Source organism: Embiotoca jacksoni, unplaced genomic scaffold (assembly GCF_022577435.1).
Source record: "Embiotoca jacksoni isolate LCO1_2020_lvr unplaced genomic scaffold, fEmbJac1.0.p SCAF_18, whole genome shotgun sequence".
NCBI classification, from domain to species: domain Eukaryota; kingdom Metazoa; phylum Chordata; class Actinopteri; family Embiotocidae; genus Embiotoca; species Embiotoca jacksoni.
The window spans coordinates 7,267,082-7,286,014 of record NW_027185318.1 but is presented as its reverse complement, the minus strand read 5'-3'; the positions used below and the strand labels follow the sequence as shown (position 1 = coordinate 7,286,014).

Genomic DNA, 18,933 nt, shown 5'->3' with positions numbered 1-18,933 from the left:
ACCTTCGGACCAGAAGGAGACAACACTAACCACTCCACCACAGTACCTTCTTCCACAAAATGTTTAAAAGTCATATAAGTTATGTAAGTCAGACAAACATGCAATAAAGGCCACACAACTCCGCAGTTGCTCGTGTCGTCGTCTCACTATCAGGAAGTACTCGTTTCGATCAAGGGCTTGGAACTCTGTCTGTGGTGGATTGCATGTTCTTGCTTGGAGTGTGACTTTGTCACATTTACGACTAGATGCATGATGTTTGATTTACATCATGGACTACATGCATAAGTTAGTCGTCCACATATTGGACGACATACTTTACATTATTACTTATGCAGGAACATGCAAATTCCACATAGAAAGTCCCAGGCCGGGATCGAACCGGGGACCTCGAGATTGTGAGAGGACGACACTGACAACTGCACCATTGTGTTGCATGACATAACTTCAACGGAAGTCATACTTATAGCATGTCGTCCAAAATATGACCAAAAAGTCATACTATAGCATGTCGTCCAAAATATGACAAAAAAGTCATACTGTAGCATGTCGTTCAAAATATGATGTCATACTTTGGACAACATGCTATAGTATGACTTTTTATCGCATTTTGGACAACATTGAAGAAATATGATATACGTGCTATTTCTGACGACATGCTATAAGTATGACTTTCGTTAAAGTTATGTTAGCCAGCAGAGTGGCGCACCTGTCAGCGTTGCTGTCTCGCAGTCTGAAGGTCGTTGGTTCAATTCCCGCCTCTGACAGTCTATGTTGAATTTGCATCCTTCTGCAAAACTAATAACTTAAAAGTCAAGTTTATCGTCCATCACATGGATGACTAACTTATGCATGTAGTCCATAATGTAAAACATTTCATTCAACAAGAATCCTCCACACACAAAGTTCCAGGCCCCCTGTCAGCGCTGGCTTGGAACTGCACCATTTTGCTGCCTTTATGCTTTATGCTTGTCTGACTTATATGACTTTTAAACATGTTAGGGCAGAGCGATCAACAGTGCAGTGGTTGTCACGCTTGCCTCCCAGTCAGAAGGTTCCAGGTTCGAGACTCGCTCTGGAAAGCATGACATTAACATGCAAGACGGAATGTCTCGTCAAGGCCAAGAATCGAACCTGGAACCTTCTGACCAGAAGGCGACAACACTAACCACTCCACCACACTACCTTCTTCCATAAAATGTTTAAAAGTCATATAAGTTATGTAAGTCAGACAAACATGCACTAAAGGCCACACAACTCCGCAGTTGCTCGTGTCGTCGTCTCACTATCAGGAAGTACTCGTTTCGATCAAGGGCTTGGAACTCTGTCTGTGGTGGATTGCATGTTCTTGCTTGGAGTGTGACTTTGTCACATTTACGACTAGATGCATGATGTTTGTTTTACATCATGGACTACATGCATAAGTTAGTCGTCCACATATTGGACGACATACTTTACATTATTACTTATGCAGGAACATGCAAATTCCACATAGAAAGTCCCAGGCCGGGATCGAACCGGGGACCTCGAGATTGTGAGACGACGACACTGACAACTGCACCATTGTGTTGCATGACATAACTGCAACGGAAGTCATACTTATAGCATGTCGTCCAAAATATGACCAAAAAGTCATACTGTAGCATGTCGTTCAAAATATGATGTGATACTTTGGACAACATGCTATAGTATGACTTTTTATCGCATTTTGGACAACATTGAAGAAATATGATATACGTGCTATTTCTGACGACATGCTATAAGTATGACTTTCGTTAAAGTTATGTTAGCCAGCAGAGTGGCGCACCTGTCAGCGTTGCTGTCTCGCAGTCTGAAGGTCGTTGGTTCAATTCCCGCCTCTGACAGTCTATGTTGAATTTGCATCCTTCTGCAAAACTAATAACTTAAAAGTCAAGTTTATCGTCCATCACATGGATGACTAACTTATGCATGTAGTCCATAATGTAAAACATTTCATTCAACAAGAATCCTCCACACACAAAGTTCCAGGCCCCCTGTCAGCGCTGGCTTGGAACTGCACCATTTTGCTGCCTTTATGCTTTATGCTTGTCTGACTTATATGACTTTTAAACATGTTAGGGCAGAGCGATCAACAGTGCAGTGGTTGTCACGCTTGCCTCCCAGTCAGAAGGTTCCAGGTTCGAGACTCGCTCTGGAAAGCATGACATTAACATGCAAGATGGAATGTCTCGTCAAGGCCAAGAATCGAACCTGGAACCTTCGGACCAGAAGGCGACAACACTAACCACTCCACCACAGTACCTTCTTCCACAAAATGTTTAAAAGTCATATAAGTTATGTAAGTCAGACAAACATGCAATAAAGGCCACACAACTCCGCAGTTGCTCGTGTCGTCGTCTCACTATCAGGAAGTACTCGTTTCGATCAAGGGCTTGGAACTCTGTCTGTGGTGGATTGCATGTTCTTGCTTGGAGTGTGACTTTGTCACATTTACGACTAGATGCATGATGTTTGTTTTACATCATGGACTACATGCATAAGTTAGTCGTCCACATATTGGACGACATACTTTACATTATTACTTATGCAGGAACATGCAAATTCCACATAGAAAGTCCCAGGCCGGGATCGAACCGGGGACCTCGAGATTGTGAGACGACGACACTGACAACTGCACCATTGTGTTGCATGACATAACTGCAACGGAAGTCATACTTATAGCATGTCGTCCAAAATATGACCAAAAAGTCATACTGTAGCATGTCGTTCAAAATATGATGTGATACTTTGGACAACATGCTATAGTATGACTTTTTATCACATTTTGGACAACATTGAAGAAATATGATATACGTGCTATTTCTGACGACATGCTATAAGTATGACTTTCGTTAAAGTTATGTTAGCCAGCAGAGTGGCGCACCTGTCAGCGTTGTTGTCTCGCAGTCCGAAGGTCGTTGGTTCAATTCCCGCCTCTGACAGTCTATATGTTGAATTTGCATCCTTCTGCAAAACTAATAACTTAAAAGTCAAGTTTATCGTCCATCACATGGATGACTAACTTATGCATGTAGTCCATAATGTAAAACATTTCATTCAACAAGAATCCTCCACACACAAAGTTCCAGGCCCCCTGTCAGCGCTGGCTTGGAACTGCACCATTTTGCTGCCTTTATGCTTTATGCTTGTCTGACTTATATGACTTTTAAACATGTTAGGGCAGAGCGATCAACAGTGCAGTGGTTGTCACGCTTGCCTCCCAGTCAGAAGGTTCCCGGTTCGAGACTCGCTCTGGAAAGCATGACAGTAACATGCAAGACGGAATGTCTCGTCAAGGCCAAGAATCGAACACGGAACCTTCTGACCGGAAGGCGACAACACTAACCACTCCACCACAGTACCTTCTTCCATAAAATGTTTAAAAGTCATATAAGTTATGTAAGTCAGACAAACATGCAATAAAGGCCACACAACTCCGCAGTTGCTCGTGTCGTCGTCTCACTATCAGGAAGTACTCGTTTCGATCAAGGGCTTGGAACTCTGTCTGTGGTGGATTGCATGTTCTTGCTTGGAGTGTGACTTTGTCACATTTACGACTAGATGCATGATGTTTGATTTACATCATGGACTACATGCATAAGTTAGTCGTCCACATATTGCACGACATACTTTACATTATTACTTATGCAGGAACATGCAAATTCCACATAGAAAGTCCCAGGCCAGGATCGAACCGGGGACCTCGAGATTGTGAGACGACGACACTGACAACTGCACCATTGTGTTGCATGACATAACTGCAACGGAAGTCATACTTATAGCATGTCGTCCAAAATATGACCAAAAAGTCAGAAATATGAAATGAGTGTGAAATGTGTTCTCAAAAAGGATATCAAAGCCTTTAAATTGTACCAAGTGGCTCCGGTAGCATTTTAATTGAATTGAATCACTAACTTAAAATAACTCGAGTGTATCGGATGTTGAGCCACATTGCACTGAAATACCTCATGTCAGTAGGTCTTTGTTTGTACTTGCCTGGTTTGCACAAAGTTCCCTTGTTTGTTTTTTATTTCGTTTTGTTTTTTTTTAAATTGTAGGATATATTGCATCCTTTGTACTCAAAGAATAAACACATACCAGAAGTTTTGATCTCTTAAACTTTATTCATTTGCATGTTGCTGATCAACAAATACAATCAATCTTTAAAAATAAAAGATTTTTTTTTACTTAAACAAGGGCACAGTACTGAAGAGTAACCTGCAGCCCTCGTGTTTGAAATATAGATTTAGCTGGCAGTCTCACTGAACTGGATTAAACTGCAGTTCTGTGCTGATACAACACTGTACACACTTCTGTATTCACCCGTCTCTCATTTCTTCTTGGCAGCCAGCAGGTTGGGAGCAGACACTTTAACTTTTCCTGGCATGTTTCTGGACAGGTCTGAATCCTGCAACACAGAAAGATGAAAGAGGGTTTCAATTTAATGATTATTAATTAGATTATTCTCTGTCATTTTAATAGTCAATACTTTCATCAAAAAACGTGTTAAAGAGGAGATGACTACTATAAAAAGTAGTTTTGTTCAATTTCCAAACACCAAAGATTCAATAAAATACAGACAAGTAGAAAAACCTTAAATTCAACCCCATGCTATACTATGACATTCTGGGCAACATATTGTAGTATGACATTTTGGATATATATTTTTTTTTTAAATATTTTGGACAACATACTCTAGTATGTAATTTTTCATTTTGGAAAAATATCATACTATATTATGTTGCCCAAAATGTCATACTATAATATTTGTTCTTAAGCGTCATAAAAATGTCAGTATTTCCTGAAGGGTTATAACTTCTCTGTGCTCTGTTAAAGTCGCAGTGCTGTGCACTGTTTGTGCTCAACAGGACTAGTTGCAGAACTTTCTGATCCACCCTCATACATCACGTAAATAAACTTTTGAACGCGTAAAGAAAGAGAAGGAATCGAACCGACAGCCACACCCGAGCCTCATTTTAAAATGAGCCGTCTATTGGAAATGTAATAAGTATTTCACATTTGTAAATTTCTTAACCCAGTTCAAAAGAGGTTGTAATTCATAATCAAATAGCCAGCCTTGACCCAATAACATCGTTTCAGCTCAGATTTGGCAGTTTTTTTTCTCCAGCGGAAAGGGTCGGGTTCTGCACGGCGGCGGATAAATGCACTGGCCACTTGTGACCACCAAATAGAGGACCACGAGTGATCGGATCCTCCGGGATGCATGTTAATGGCCACTAACGGCAAGGCAGTTAAAACTTGCTTACCTTGACACTGCGGAACAGATCTTTTTCTCTGGTTGAGGCCTCTTTGGCTTTCATGAAGCTGAGCACTGCAGTGCGTGCGGCTGGTAGAAACGAAAAATAACATTACCGTCGATTCTAAAAACAGAAAACATCAAACAAAGACTATGAATTCTAGTTATAGAAGGTTTCGATACCCTTACCTTTGCCTTTCTTCTGAGCACCTGGTGTCAGTTTCACTTTGTGCCTGTGGAAAATCAAAATGCTTCATTAGCCCGTGGACTTCTCACTTCGTCTTTCACAAAAAAAAGCTTTACGGCACGTACTTGTAGTTGGAGAGGGCGGTGTACGGAGCACAGACGGGCACAGCGAACAGCAGCACGTCCTCGGGGTGAGGCTGGCCTGTCAGCGAGGTGAGCAGATTCTCCGCTTCCTGGAGCATCAAACAAACAAACAAACAAACCAATCCAAATGAAGCTTCTTTTCTTTCTTTTTTTTTTTTTTTAGGGAAAGCAGATTTTCTTTCTATTTCACTCTTTTAATCCACATTGAAATGTTTGGAGTAGAAACCCACCTCTGCTCCGGGGTTGTCCGGGTCCACTTCATCTTCCTGAAAGAAAAGCAGACATGGATGACACTCTGTAGCTGCGAGTCATTCAAGGCTACACAAGTGGATGCTGGCGGTGTACACATTTAAATCATAGTGCTGCTCAGGTTTTGAATTTAACTGGCACTTAGCCCTCGTGTTGTCTTTGGGTCAAAATGACCCGCAGCTGTGTTCAACCAAGTTCTATTTTATTTTCATATTTTTTTGGGATCATTGGTGACAAGGAGACTGTGAGGGTTTCTTTAAAGAATGATGACCAATGATCCCCAAAAAAATATAAAAATATAGAAATAAAATAGAACTTGGTTGAACACAGCTGCGGGTCACCCGAGGACAACACGAGGGTTAAAAGGCACTGAGTTCACCATGGAGTGTTGTCATCTACCTTGTCCTCCTGCTCTGGAGCACCTCCCTCCTCTCCCGGCTGCCTCTCTTCCTCCACCCCGCCTCCTCCTGCCTGCTCCGGTTTCCTCACTGCTGTCTCGGCATTACGAGGTGTCTGCTGTTGTTTCTGAGGGGCCGGTTTCCTGGCGGGTTCCTCTTTCCACTTTCCCTTCTTTCCTTTCTTCCCCTTCTCCTTCTCCTCCTTTGTGGAACCAGCTGACTGAGGGAGGAAAAAAAACAACACAAATGTTATTTATTTTGACAATATTAGGGACGGTGTAGCTGTGGCAACACGAGTGCAGAAGTACCGGCTGGACTGTGCAGTCATTTCTTATTCATCCTCACCCCGAGCAGCTGCATCATCAGCTCTCTGTCCTCTTCATCCTGGTCTTTGTACTTCTCTTTGATCTTCTTCAGCTTATTCTGCCGTGACAACAGTAGAAAACACGAGCAGCACAGATGGAAGAATAAGTGAAGGTTCAAGAAAAAAAACAAGTGAAACTCTTGACCTCATCCTGAATACTCTTATTTTAAAATCCAGATTTTATTACAGCATGTCATACACATTGATTTTGCGATTAACAACAACTGAATGGAAAAATTGATGATGGTATTGATGCTTTAAAAAAAAATGTAAAACGTTTTTGTGGCCTTTACTTTGGGTTTATTTGTGGGTGTAATGGTGTGTTCATGAGCAACTGGGAAGTGGGCTATTTTGAATTCCCAGCTGCCTGAACTCAGGATTATTTATCTTTCCTGCATGATTTACGCTTGAAATTTATTCTTTTTTTCATCTAAAAAAAAAACAGCAAGATTGCAGCACTTCTTACCTTTTGACCTCTCTTCAGTGGTTGCTGGGAGGGTCCTCCTCCGCTTTTGGACCCCTGATCCACTGACGGTCCGCCGGATGAAATCTCAGTCTTGTCCTCAGTGTCACAGCCTTCCTGCTTTTGCTTCTTCTTCTTGTCTTCTCTGAGGGCGAAGACGAAAACACCAGAAGATTAAATCAGCAACTGGACACGCTTATTTTGCTCTTGGTCCAATTACTGCTCTGATGCTAAAGCTGAACCTAAAAACTGGCTCGCGTACATGCATCCATTTCTTTGCATGTACTTTCTGTTCTCATCACTCACCTCCTCTGTTTGGCAGTCATGTGTTTTTTCCCTTGTGAATCTACTTCAGCCTGAAGAGAAATAAATTCAATAACATTAGTGAAAGAAGTGTAAAAAAAAAAAACGTTTTTATTTGACTTTGATAGAATGACTGAAATGTCCACAGATGGTAATAATTACCTGAGTGGTTGTCTCTTTTTTGAAGGCAGGGTTCTGAGCGCTCCTAGAAATAAGGATGGAGAATTTAACCACTTATTGTCATGTGCAGTTATACACCTGTAGAAGCAGGAAAAGCTTTTCTATTGCTTGGTAGGAGGTCATTTTACCTGCTGGGTTGTAAATGAGAGAGGGAGATGGTTGTATCTGGAAAGCTGAATTCTTCACTTTCTTCATTCTCCGTTTCCTCAACATCGTCATCCTCTTCGTGCTCCTCTCCCTCCACATTTGCGTTGCTCTGCTCTGACAGCATCCCTCCCGCGTCTGCAGCATCATCCCCTTCGACCTCGTTTTCCTTTTTCATTTTATTCTCCACTTCCTTGGTCTCTCGCTCTTCTGCTTCACCTTGATCTTCGTTACTGCTGTCATCACCTGCAAAGGCGACACAAACAGTTGCGACACCTGAATACGGTCTTTACGAACGTGTAACTGAAGTCAGCATGTTTGTCCTCCTTACCCATCAGCTCCTCTCCCTCCTCTAACAGCTCAGCAGTTCTGGATGTGGCCTCGTCCATGTCTTCCTCGAGCGTTTTCACCTTCCGTTCGCCTCGGTGCCGAAACACACTCTGCTCATCAACCTGCAAGACGAAGAGGAAGAAGTGAAACTTAAATGCTTGCGGACGATAAAGAGTTCAAATGGACTCACAGCTCAGGATGATATTTACCTTAAAGAGGAATCCAAAGCCCATAATCAAGTACGAAGGTGGCAGAAAATTTTTCTTTCCTGTGGAGGAAAACATCACAGTTTTGTTAACAGCTGAACTTAATTCTTTGATGGCGGTCATGTGTGTGAAAGCTGGTGTTTCATACCTCTGATCATGAAACTTCCAGTGGTCAGATACTCTCCAGTGGGAGCTGTCTTAGACACCTGCAGATATAACACCACAAATTAATAATAAACAATACAAACCTTTTTACTTAAACTTTGTCATATTTTTTTGCTTCTCATGATAAATTATTTATTTTCCTGTCTTATAACGCACCCTCTGACTGCAAATTAAAGTTACGAAGGAATGGGTTTTTTTTAATGGGTAGCCGTTTTGTTTGTATGAAACAAATAATAGCAATTTAAACTGCAAGTAGTAATGTGCAGCCCTCGCATGCTGCACGTTTGGCATACTAAAATTTTTTTTTGAAAAAAAGTCATACTATAGCATGTCGTCCAAAGTATGACAAAAATGTCATCCAAAAAGTGATAGATAGATAGATAGTTACTTTATTAATCCCACAAGGGGAAATTCTTTCGCTACAGCAGCATTAAAGGTACATGAAAGCAATAAAACAACAGTAAAATATTAAATATAAAATGCACAGCATATACAATAAAATAGAATAAAATAAAATAGAATAATTAAATTAAATTAAAACTAACTAAACAATAGTGCAAAGATTTAAACAAACAAGAAAACAGACAACCAACAGTGTTATTGTTGTGTGATGGATTTTGCCAGTCATAAAAAAAAGTCATACTATAACATGTCGTCCAAAATATGTTAAAAGAAAAAGTCATACTATAGCATGTCCAAAATTTGGACGAGAGGAACCAGTTGCGATGTTTTATCCAAAGCGACTTCCAATAAGTGCATTTCAACCATGAGGCATGTTCCTTACTCACCTGATGATGATGAACCCACCAAGCACTGGTGATGATCTTGGCATCCCAAGCAGCACTGTAGCACACAGACATGGTACCAGCTTCTGTCAGGGTACGAGGAGGGATGGGATCTCCTGGAGCGACGTGGTGGAGAGGTGGAGAAGGACAGACGAGACATATCGGTTTTAAAAAAAAAAAAAAAAAAAAAAAAAATGTAACATCGAGTATCATAGTAAGCAGCACAGTGACGGCACGTGCGCACGTTTACCTGAGGGGTTCTTAATGACACAACTAGTTGCTCCGTGGAGGTCGGCGTGAACATAGAGGTCACCTGAGAACGCGAAGATACAGGTACATGATGTGAGAACCAGCTTCTGAAGGAATGTATCTTTCAAAGGGACGAGCGTGTACAAGTTTCACTACCAGTCCGGAGGTAGCGTTTAACAATCATCTCGTTCTGTTGCTGGTCCCTTCCCGCGATGACCAGGTAGTTCTCAGAGCTGATGAACCACAAGAACTTTTCAAACCTGCCAGAAGGGAAGAGATGTTTGAGAGAAGAACAGAATCCACCTGCTCAGAAGGTAAATGATAAACTGATATACAAGTACAGGCAGTATTTGCAGTCGAATGGTTTTTACCAGTAGACCTTCCTGGCCTTCTGAATGGTTGTCACTGTCTGGACTTCTTTGAGTGTTTGATGGGTTTTCTTCTCTGCAGATTTCATGGCCTTCAATTAAAGTGAAATGGAAAAACATGAATCAAAGTACGAAATTGTCATAACTTGTCGACTGCTGCTGATCATACAACAACTGCAATAATTCCTGTTTTTATCTTTGGACGAAAGACAAATCCGAGTTCTCACCTTGCCTGCTGCTTCAATGGTTTTCTGCTCTTTTTTTTCAGCGGTGCGTTTGAAGTCATAGTACCTTGAAAAAGCATGAACGACAAGGTCAGTCATCACGATCGTCTCATACACAAGTCTGTGTTTCCAACACCTTCCGACACGTAGGCTTACTTTTTGGCATTGGCGTAAGCCGACAGGCCAAGATCCACATCCACCAACATGGGCTTGTTCCTCTGCGGCTTCTTGTTCTGCCCTTTGTCTTTATTTTTGTTTTTCTTCCCTTTCCCCTCCTCCACATCAGCTTTCTCCTCCTCCTGGTCCTCCTCAGAAATGTATGGATTCCTGGTGGGAAAAAGTCACACGAGTTTGGATTCACACGATGCAAAAACCAGCGGAGAGCTCCCGTGCCGATGTTCATTTTCTGCGGTGATGATCTCACTTTAGAAGCATGGTGATGTGGTTGGTTTTCAGCTTCAGCTCCTTGATGGCGCACGCCACAGGGTCTCCAGCGGCTTGCGCTTCTTTGACGATGATGCCAATCTCAGTCCAGTCCACCTGGTTGGCCAGCGCGCTGCGCACCACCTGCAGCGCCCTCTCGACCACCGGCAGGTTCATCTCCACCAGTTCACCTTTGACTCTGTCCACCTCCTGCAACACGCAAGACAACATTTGTTGCGCACGGATTTCAGCGAGATAAATAAGCTGACCGGTGCATATTTTAATTCATACTTCGGAAGACCAACATTAATATTTTACAAACGCGTACATGAGGGAGCAGGAGCCTTTATGTTACGCATTCATGTGTGCGCCTATATGCTGCCGACGTTGCTGACCTGTACTTGGTGCAGGGCCTCCAGCCTCTGCTCGTGGTCCTTCTTGACGTTTTCCAACTTTTTCATAGCCTGCTTCTCCTGCTGCAAGGCCTTCATGTCGATCTTCTGACTCTCCATCTTTGAAAAGAACTCATCCACTGCCTGCGTGAGAGGATCACGTCGGATGAGGAAGACGATCTTGCGAGAAAAAAGGATTTCATTCAATATTTTAAAGAAAATAAGCGTGCGAATACTCACCTTGTCAAACGTTTCAAACTCCAGATAGGAGCTCTTTGCATGCTGGGCGAAGAGGAATGGATGGAATTCGTCATATCTGAAAGACGTCATTGACATACACTAAATAATCATAACATTAACAACCATAGTACTCTAATATCTAACAGATTGTGCGTTAGACACACGTGAGCAGTTCTTCAGCGGGTTTTCCAGGAGTTAAACTTGGTTTCTTCTCACTCTTTTGAATGATGAAGCCCTTCATTTAACAAAGCAAATTTTGTAAATGCAACAACAGAAATTACAAAGTACTTTCCCTGCTTATGAAAGATCTCCTCCTTTACCTTGCCACTGAAGCTCTCCGTTTTTTCCAGGTACGTTTCTGCAATCTGCAGGGCTTCCAGGATTTTAGGTGCAACTGAAAAAGCAGCCAGATCAGATTTATTTGCAGGTTTACAAAATCGATTTGCAGAAGGAATAACTGTTACGCCAACTGTCCTGCTTTACCTTGTGCAGCATCAACTTGACTGTCAACCTTGACAGAGCCTGGCAGTCCCGTTTCTATCAAACTGTGTTCTATCAGAGTGGCTCCGTAGGCTGAGAAAGTGTTTGGAAAGGACACGCAACATGGTTCGGTCGTGTTTCTTGCATGACAAGAGGGAGTTTAGAATAAAGAGAAACTCTGAGGTATCTGCTGCCTGGCAACTTACGAAGGTGAGGGTTCAGGACTCTTTTCACTTGCTCTCCATTTGGTGCTTTGCTGAGGATTTCAGTGAGTCTATATAAAAACAACAAAAGAGGAAGTTTTCACCAACACATTCATGATTTAACTCTGGCGGATGTCCCAATCTATCCCCAAACTCAACAAGCATGATGTGAAGATGTGTTGCGTTACCGCTCCAAACTGATGAGAGGTTCAGGAGGTCTGGCGCTCTCCACGGGGTACCGCTCCCTCACCACGATCTTAACATCTTCTGCCTCTGCGTTACGAAACCTCAGCAGATTCAGGATTGTGTACTCGTGATCTGCAAGAATGATGTTACCCTAAAAAAAAAATAAAACACACACACGCATCCACAAACACGCAGGCATCAGCGTTAACGGTTTGGATGAGGGTCGATGTGCGTGTGAGACGTGGAAATAAAAACAGCATTGAGTGCAAAGTTCTGACCCTGTCATAAAGTTCAATGATCAAGTGGTAGGCAGCCTCATCCGAACCGAACTGGATGTCGACAATCCTGTCGATCCCGAGCTGCTTGACCTGGGTCAGCCTGCGTGACTTCAGATGTTTCCGACACTGTTGAGAAAAGCTTCCTTAATATTCAGCGTCATCACAACTTCCAATCCAACAAGAGGCAAGTCATGATCCGCTGCGGGAGTTGTGATTTTATAGAAGCAAACAAGTCTGATGTTGATGCATTCTGTATAAATGTTTCTGTCAAAACAAAAAGGTAAGTGAGGTATTAATAAAATCTCAGTGAAATCTGACTTCGTATTTGTTTAGTGAGAAAAATCAATAGCATCACATTACAAATCCATCAAAAGGAGACTAATAAAACAGTTTTCCAACGTGATATTTATTAATTAAATCATCAAGATGTTCTTACTTTCATTGCAAAGCCCGAAGGCATCATGTTCTTGGGCCATTCGAAGTCTGTCGAGTGGATACGAGTCCCAGACTCGATGAGGAGAACAGCTTTGCAGTCAGGCCTGAGACAACAATACAACACGGTTAGTTGCATCCATCACCTTCAGTCCGTGTGTATAACGGTGTTTACTCTAAGTTTTGTGCTTGGGTGTACGTTGGAGGTACTTTACCTCGGAGCATTTCAGCGTGGGCTTCGGTTTGTACCAAAAATATGTCGCTGTACGCCCGTCAATTTGTCAATGCCTGTTCCACTTTGAACTCTACTTCTGCCAGGTCGTTGCACACCTTGCTGTTGTGCATTGCGCTCTGATGTGTAGTTTGACCGCGTTGTTGCGTTGACACACATTTTGTCACGCGTGCAGTTAACGTGTCCACATGTCAACATATATTTTTTTTTTTTAGCACAAAAGGAACTCCATTTTTTTTTTTTTTTTTTTTTTGTGGGAAAATATCAGAAGGTTCCTTTTACTTCATTACATATAAAGTTAGAGTTACGAAACAGATTCCATTTTTTTGTAAAACGTGAATTATTGCAGACTTTAATGCCCAAATCTATAAATATTCATTAAAATGAGCAAACAGGCCGCATTTTTTAATTATTATTATTGTCCGGTATTATGATCATTATTATCACGGCCGCACTGCTGCATTAAACTTACATATTATATAACGGTTTGTACTTCCTTACTATGAATTACAGTTTTCATTGCAGGACATTTCTCTGTAATGGAGAAGTTTTTGATTGTGGTATTTATTCCAGCCTCACTTGAGGAGATCCATGTCTCGGGACACACATTGCAGGGAAACTTTTAGAGTCAAGTTTTCTCCCTGTACTTACTTTTGCAGACGGATGAGGTACGTCTTGTTGTCGATGTCGTACACGTTGTTTACTCTCATGCCAATGTAGCTGCAAAAGAAAAGAGGTGAACATCAGCCAAGCAGCAAACACGTCCACGTTAGCCGTTGCTGCAAACAGCCGTGTCACTTACTTTGCATTAATCTCGGCAATAACTGCCCTGATGTCCACCGTGGCGAATCTCGTTTTCATAGTGACGTTTCTCCTGCTTGCAGTTTAAAAAAAAAAATGAAAGAAAAGAAAAACATTCACATTTCTAGAGCAACATCAGCCAGGAAGACGTGCGAGGAATTGCTGAACATGCGCACACTGGACATTCTATACGGAAGCCGAGGTGGGACGAAAATGCGCAGGTCCACGCCTTTTACACAGTGAACAGTGAATATGACATGTATTCGTGCCTGGCAACGTTATGTTGTTTTTTCAATGCCGTAACTAGCTGCTTTACTCTCGCAGGACTTTTCTTTTCTTTCTTTTTTCTCTCTCTCTCTCCCTGTACATTAGTAAGCTCATGGTGAGGTTTTTAATTTTTTTTCCCCCACTCCGCGTGCATCAATGATGCACTACTCAAATTGGCTTATTGACGTGAAAAACAGGGCAACCCTTCGAAATGCACACAGAACACCAGCAACCACCGACTGGAACAACAGGGGAAATGTCGCGGACCTGCAGAACAACAACGAGAAGAAGCCGTGCGAACCGCCGGTCACCACCCACCTCTGGAAAAAAGGTAAAGGAGAGGGGATCGTATTAAAAAAAAAATAATAATAATAAAAAAAATCACGTCAAAAAAAATAATCAGGCCCTGCCCGTTGACGAGTATGTTTCATACACAAGCGGGGCATGTTATTTGTAAATATGTTCAGAGTAAAGCGGCCCGGGGCTGCAGCGGACAACGTGCCGTTTTCCAGTTTCCTTCCTTCAGGTCAGACGGGAGGGCGAAGGCGTGCTCCGTTACCAAGGCGACGGTCAGCTAACAGGGCTCGCTGAGCGGGACTTTTTTTTAGCTCGGCGCCCCCCGTTACGTTATCAGGCGACTCCGGCGTCCTTTTGATTTTGAACAAACCTCGATGCGTAAAATAAATCCGTACCCGACACTGAGATGTACCGTCCGGACGCACAGGTTACGGATAATCGACGTACGAGCGGCGGCTGAGACCGAAAGGAATGCATCGTAGGTACCGAGTTGAAAAGGTTTTGAGCCGAGCGATGACAGACAGGTCTGACGGGCGGTCGCACGTCGATGAGATTTCTCTTCCCCGTCTCGTGTTTTCTGTTTTAACCTTTTTTTTTTTTTTTAAGAGTAAATCATCGCGTCCCGCGAGCAAATAAGAACGCATTCATTATTATTACGTTATTAAAGGTCTTTTAATTTTTTTTAATTTTATTTATTTATTTATTTTTTACCGTAGTTTTAACTAGCGGGAAGAAAAAAAAAAAGTGACCTACACACGACCTCACGTGTCATTAACCCTCACCAATGTGTGTGGAGTTGGTAAAAAAAAAAAAAAAAAAAAAAAAAACCCACCCAAAACAATACTTTTATTTTTAAAATTATTTTTTTTTGCACAGCAAGTAAAACTCAGAAAACTGTCTAATGAAGCATACAAATGGTGTCACGTGCTGTGTATTTCGCTATTCTAACATCAAAACTGCAATAACAAATCTGCAAGTAATTTAACTACCCAGGAGACATTACAAAAATTCACAGTCAAAAGTTCAGGACATTCCAGCAGCTCTCAAAATCTAATGTTCAATAGTAATATGATAGTACTGTGCTCCGGCATTGTTTTCCCTTTTCTCAGTCTTTTTATTTATTTATTTATTTTATTTTTATATATGTATATATATATATATTTATTTATTTTTTATTCAATTGTTGCAGGCTACAAAATAATCAAGAAAATTGGCGAGGGCACATTTTCAGAGGTGGCAAAAACTCAGAGCCTGAAAGATGGGAAGTTCTACGCGTGTAAAACCATGAAGCAGACAATTAACAGGTAAGGTACTCTGCACATGTACCTGCTCATCCTGTACACGGGCTGTTGTGTGTGGACCCTTGAAACTCGAGTCTGCAGCTTGACACGTCCCCCCCCCCCTCCTCCTTTCCTTTAACTGTCCTATTAGATGTCAGCTGCCTTTGACCTTGTAGTGATTCGGTAACAATAGATGTCAGAACTTGAAATGCGAGTTGTCGGTGCACTGGTTTCATCATGCGCCTTAAATCTGTTTCAATTATTTATCATGTGTCATTTTCAACAATGTTTTCACACACTGTCGGGACTTTGTGCCACATAAAGCCATGATATAGCACTGTGGATACAAAAAACAAAAAGTACCCTGTATTTATACACCTGCCGTATTAATATTCTTCGTTAATAAGTCTGGAGCAGGCCAATAACCTGCGGGAAGTCCAGGCTATGAAGAGACTGAGCCCTCATGCGAACATCATCCAGCTACATGAGCTGATTTTGTGAGTATTGGAGCGTTGCCCGTCACAGTTGTCGTCGTATCTTAAGCTTGTGCGATGTGGCCTTTAATTATATCTTAATACACTGTTCCAGTGACAAAGAAACTGGAACCGTGTCTTTGATATGTGAGCTGATGGAGATGAATATCTACGAGTTCATACAAGGTAAGTCTGCCAGTATGACAGAATACAAGCAGAGTACACGACTACAACTGGAACTTTAGATGTAGTTGTCTTCTTCTGTTACGTTTTGTGCGTATTATGGACAATAACTGACCGTACACCTTGCAGGAAGACAATCGCCGCTGCCCGACCATACGGTGAAACACTACATGTACCAACTTTGCAAATCACTAGAACATATGCACAGGTAAGAAAAAGCAAATACATTCGCATGAAATCATCAAATAAAATTATTCATTCATGTATGCTGATTTTTTTTTTTTTTTTTTTTTTTTTGACAGCTGTGGGATCTTTCACAGAGATGTGAAGCCAGAAAACATTCTCATAAAAGTGAGACGCGTCATTATCGTTATTTGTTTCACAAGACTTGGAGTCATTCCCATTTTTAATGCAAAATTTTGTACCACTCGCAGCAAAATGTGTTGAAGCTCGCAGACTTTGGCTCATGTCGGAGTGTGTACTCCAAGCCGCCGCACACGGAGTACATCTCCACGCGCTGGTACAGAGCCCCCGAGTGCCTGCTCACTGATGGATACTACAGCCTGAAGATGGACATCTGGAGCACCGGTTGTGTCTTCTTTGAAATCATGAGGTATCCCCTCCCTCCCCCCGCAGGGGACGGCCACAGCAATTCAAACACCTAAAAAAAAAAAAACTTCAGTTCAGATAGAAGGCAGCATATTTAAGTCAAATATGGTTACTCGGACAAGATGTTTCCCCCGTCTTTGTTTTTAGTTTTCTTGTGATTTCACTGGTCCTGTCCACCAGTCACGGGCATAAACGAATGTCCAACAAAGGTTATGTGCATAGCTTTGTTGTGGCTCTCCTGTCATTGTACACCCGTGTGTTCCAGCTTGAATCCCCTCTTCCCTGGAAGCAATGAGTTGGACCAGGTCGCCAAGGTCCACGACGTGTTGGGGACACCGGACCAAGGTGTCCTCCGGAAGTTCAAGCAGTGGGTGTTGTTTGAAGAGTTGTTCTACCTGTTGCAGACGTGTGGCGCACATTAAGCAGTGAACACATCCGTTTCATATATTCAACGAAGACTTGTCTTGGTGTCTCAATGTCTGTCAGGTCCAGAGCGATACATTTCAACTTCCCTACAAAAAAAGGCACTGGCATCTCGCGGTTGATCCCCAAATGTCCTGCTCCAGCGCTGTCACTGCTCTATCAGATGCTCGCCTACGACCCCGATGAACGCATCTCCGCGGAAACAGCCCTGAGGCACACGTACTTCAGGGAAATCAGGTAAAGTTTTGCAGCCTGCAGCTTTTTAAAATCATATTTGGGTGACCAAAAATGATCAAAGTTTACCCGCTCAAACTGTGAAAGAACTTCGATATTTCAAATGTCGTGGCAGAAATATAGTTTCCTTTTCTCCCAGGATGGCGGAGAAGAAAGCGGAGACTCTTCACAGAGTTTCTGGTGCTACAGATCTTGTAGGGAGTGGTGGGATGCAAAACTCCTTGGAGCACATCTGGCGACCAACCCGACTGGGGAAACAGCTGAGAGGAAGACACACGAGACAAACGCCTTTAATGAGCGTAAGTCCGAACTCTGTCGGCCGACGTTAACTGAAGTCAAATGCCCAAAGCCCACCTGATATTTTCTCTCCGTTCAGCACAACCTGAAGCATGTAGCAGACCCGCTCATCAGGCGGAACATCCCTCATTACCCAGCAGAGCTGCCCAAGCTCAACCTGGTCGTCCCAGGACCGCAGGTCTCCTTCCCAGTCTCCACCATGCCTGCATTTACCATCACCCACCGGGGCACACTGCCAGCCATCACGTCCAAAAAGTGCCAGTCACAGTTGGCCAAGGTAAAACGCAGCAATCCAACACCAACATCCTTCTTCTCACATCCTCAAGTCATTTCAGTCTCCGGGGAGTCACTTTTTATCAAAGGCCCTGCAGCCATGTTCTGAAACACAGCCGACAGCTTTGTTTCATATATCGGATGGCGTTTTAAAAATGCTCTCTCTGAGGGTTTAAGAGGAAAAAAACAAAAACAGAAGCGTCAAATTAACATACCCAAACAAGTGGCTTGCTCGTGCTTTGATTTGGCATTCAGGCTGCATTTCCTCTCTTCACAGCCCCGGGATGAGTCACACCGTGCTGCTTTCAAGACCTACTGTATGCCACCTCTGGATAGGAAGCGTGGAGGCTACTGAGAGCCAAAAACACTCAAGTATGAGATGAAAAAAACTTAAAACAGAAAAGACCTGAACTTACAAACAGATGTGTTGAGCGGGGAATGTTTGGACGGGCCTGATGTTGAAATCTGTAAAAAAAAAAAAAAAATGCTCGAGAGAGAGAGAGAGAGAGAGAGAGAGAGAGAGAGAGAGAGAGAGAGAGAGAGAGAGAGAGAGAGAGAGAGAGAGAGAAACGTAAAGACGACCATCTTACAAACGCAGACTGCTAACCCAAACACTTACATTCCTTCGCATAATGTTGGATTAAGAGTGAGTACTTTTTAGATTTATCATGACCTATTCAGCTGTTGTTACATATTTACAACTCTTTAAATAAAAACTGACTTAAATCTGAGCCTGTTACAGTACACAAGATATTACTATTGGTGATCCACATTTTCAACTTTGTGTCGAGTAATACAGCGCTTTTAAAAAGCACTCGGACTGTATTGTTTTACAACTTTGAATCACAAAGGATAAAGCTTTTTGACACTATAAAAAAAAAAAAAAGAAGAGGAAAA

General features: G+C 42.4%; 2 protein-coding genes across 5 annotated transcripts; one reads left to right on the top strand and one right to left on the bottom strand.

Moving 5' to 3' along the window:
• Positions 1–4,122: 4,122 nt before the first annotated feature.
• Positions 4,123–14,744, bottom strand: LOC138200053 (ribosome quality control complex subunit NEMF). 3 transcript variants are annotated; one of them, XM_069152455.1, is made up of 33 exons: positions 14,660–14,744; positions 13,702–13,776; positions 13,551–13,619; positions 12,672–12,774; positions 12,236–12,361; positions 11,960–12,108; positions 11,775–11,842; positions 11,572–11,661; positions 11,409–11,482; positions 11,253–11,323; positions 11,089–11,164; positions 10,852–10,992; positions 10,458–10,666; positions 10,190–10,360; positions 10,037–10,100; positions 9,813–9,901; positions 9,598–9,701; positions 9,443–9,505; positions 9,196–9,308; positions 8,391–8,448; positions 8,246–8,304; positions 8,038–8,158; positions 7,691–7,952; positions 7,545–7,587; positions 7,386–7,435; positions 7,083–7,224; positions 6,598–6,675; positions 6,254–6,472; positions 5,836–5,871; positions 5,588–5,694; positions 5,465–5,508; positions 5,286–5,365; positions 4,123–4,426 (listed from the first exon to the last, which is right to left on the bottom strand). In XM_069152455.1, exons 2-33 carry the CDS (start codon positions 13,758–13,760, stop codon positions 4,349–4,351), a joined length of 3,216 nt encoding a protein of 1,071 aa, XP_069008556.1. In that variant the 5' UTR covers positions 13,761–13,776; positions 14,660–14,744; the 3' UTR covers positions 4,123–4,348. The 3 variants fall into 3 exon arrangements, with proteins under 3 accessions (XP_069008556.1, XP_069008557.1, XP_069008555.1); XM_069152456.1 differs by having other exon boundaries at positions 13,702–13,773; positions 14,660–14,728; XM_069152454.1 differs by lacking the exon at positions 14,660–14,744 and adding an exon at positions 14,235–14,250.
• On the top strand, positions 13,915–18,586 carry LOC138200055 (MAPK/MAK/MRK overlapping kinase-like). 2 transcript variants are annotated; one of them, XM_069152459.1, is made up of 12 exons: positions 13,915–14,298; positions 15,454–15,568; positions 15,952–16,041; positions 16,133–16,203; positions 16,330–16,408; positions 16,503–16,551; positions 16,635–16,813; positions 17,075–17,176; positions 17,296–17,469; positions 17,606–17,765; positions 17,843–18,040; positions 18,314–18,586. In XM_069152459.1, exons 1-12 carry the CDS (start codon positions 14,124–14,126, stop codon positions 18,389–18,391), a joined length of 1,470 nt encoding a protein of 489 aa, XP_069008560.1. In that variant the 5' UTR covers positions 13,915–14,123; the 3' UTR covers positions 18,392–18,586. The 2 variants fall into 2 exon arrangements, with proteins under 2 accessions (XP_069008560.1, XP_069008561.1); XM_069152460.1 differs by lacking the exon at positions 13,915–14,298 and adding an exon at positions 14,659–14,742.
• Positions 18,587–18,933: the final 347 nt, after the last annotated feature.

Bases quoted from the DNA above. Each gene is read 5' to 3' on its own strand.
- LOC138200053 (XM_069152455.1), bottom strand. From the start codon at position 13,760: ATGAAAACGAGATTCGCCACGGTGGACATCAGGGCAGTTATTGCCGAG. The intron at 7,225-7,385 runs GTGAGTGATGAG...CTTCGCCCTCAG, and splicing joins ATGACTGCCAAACAGAGGAG to AGAAGACAAGAAGAAGAAGC. The intron at 5,872-6,253 runs GTAGATGACAAC...CTTTTCTTTCAG, and splicing joins CTCCAGAGCAGGAGGACAAG to GAAGATGAAGTGGACCCGGA.
- LOC138200055 (XM_069152459.1), top strand. From the start codon at position 14,124: ATGATGCACTACTCAAATTGGCTTATTGACGTGAAAAACAGGGCAACC. The intron at 16,204-16,329 runs GTAAGTCTGCCA...TACACCTTGCAG, and splicing joins TATCTACGAGTTCATACAAG to GAAGACAATCGCCGCTGCCC. The intron at 18,041-18,313 runs GTAAAACGCAGC...CTCTCTTCACAG, and splicing joins GCCAGTCACAGTTGGCCAAG to CCCCGGGATGAGTCACACCG.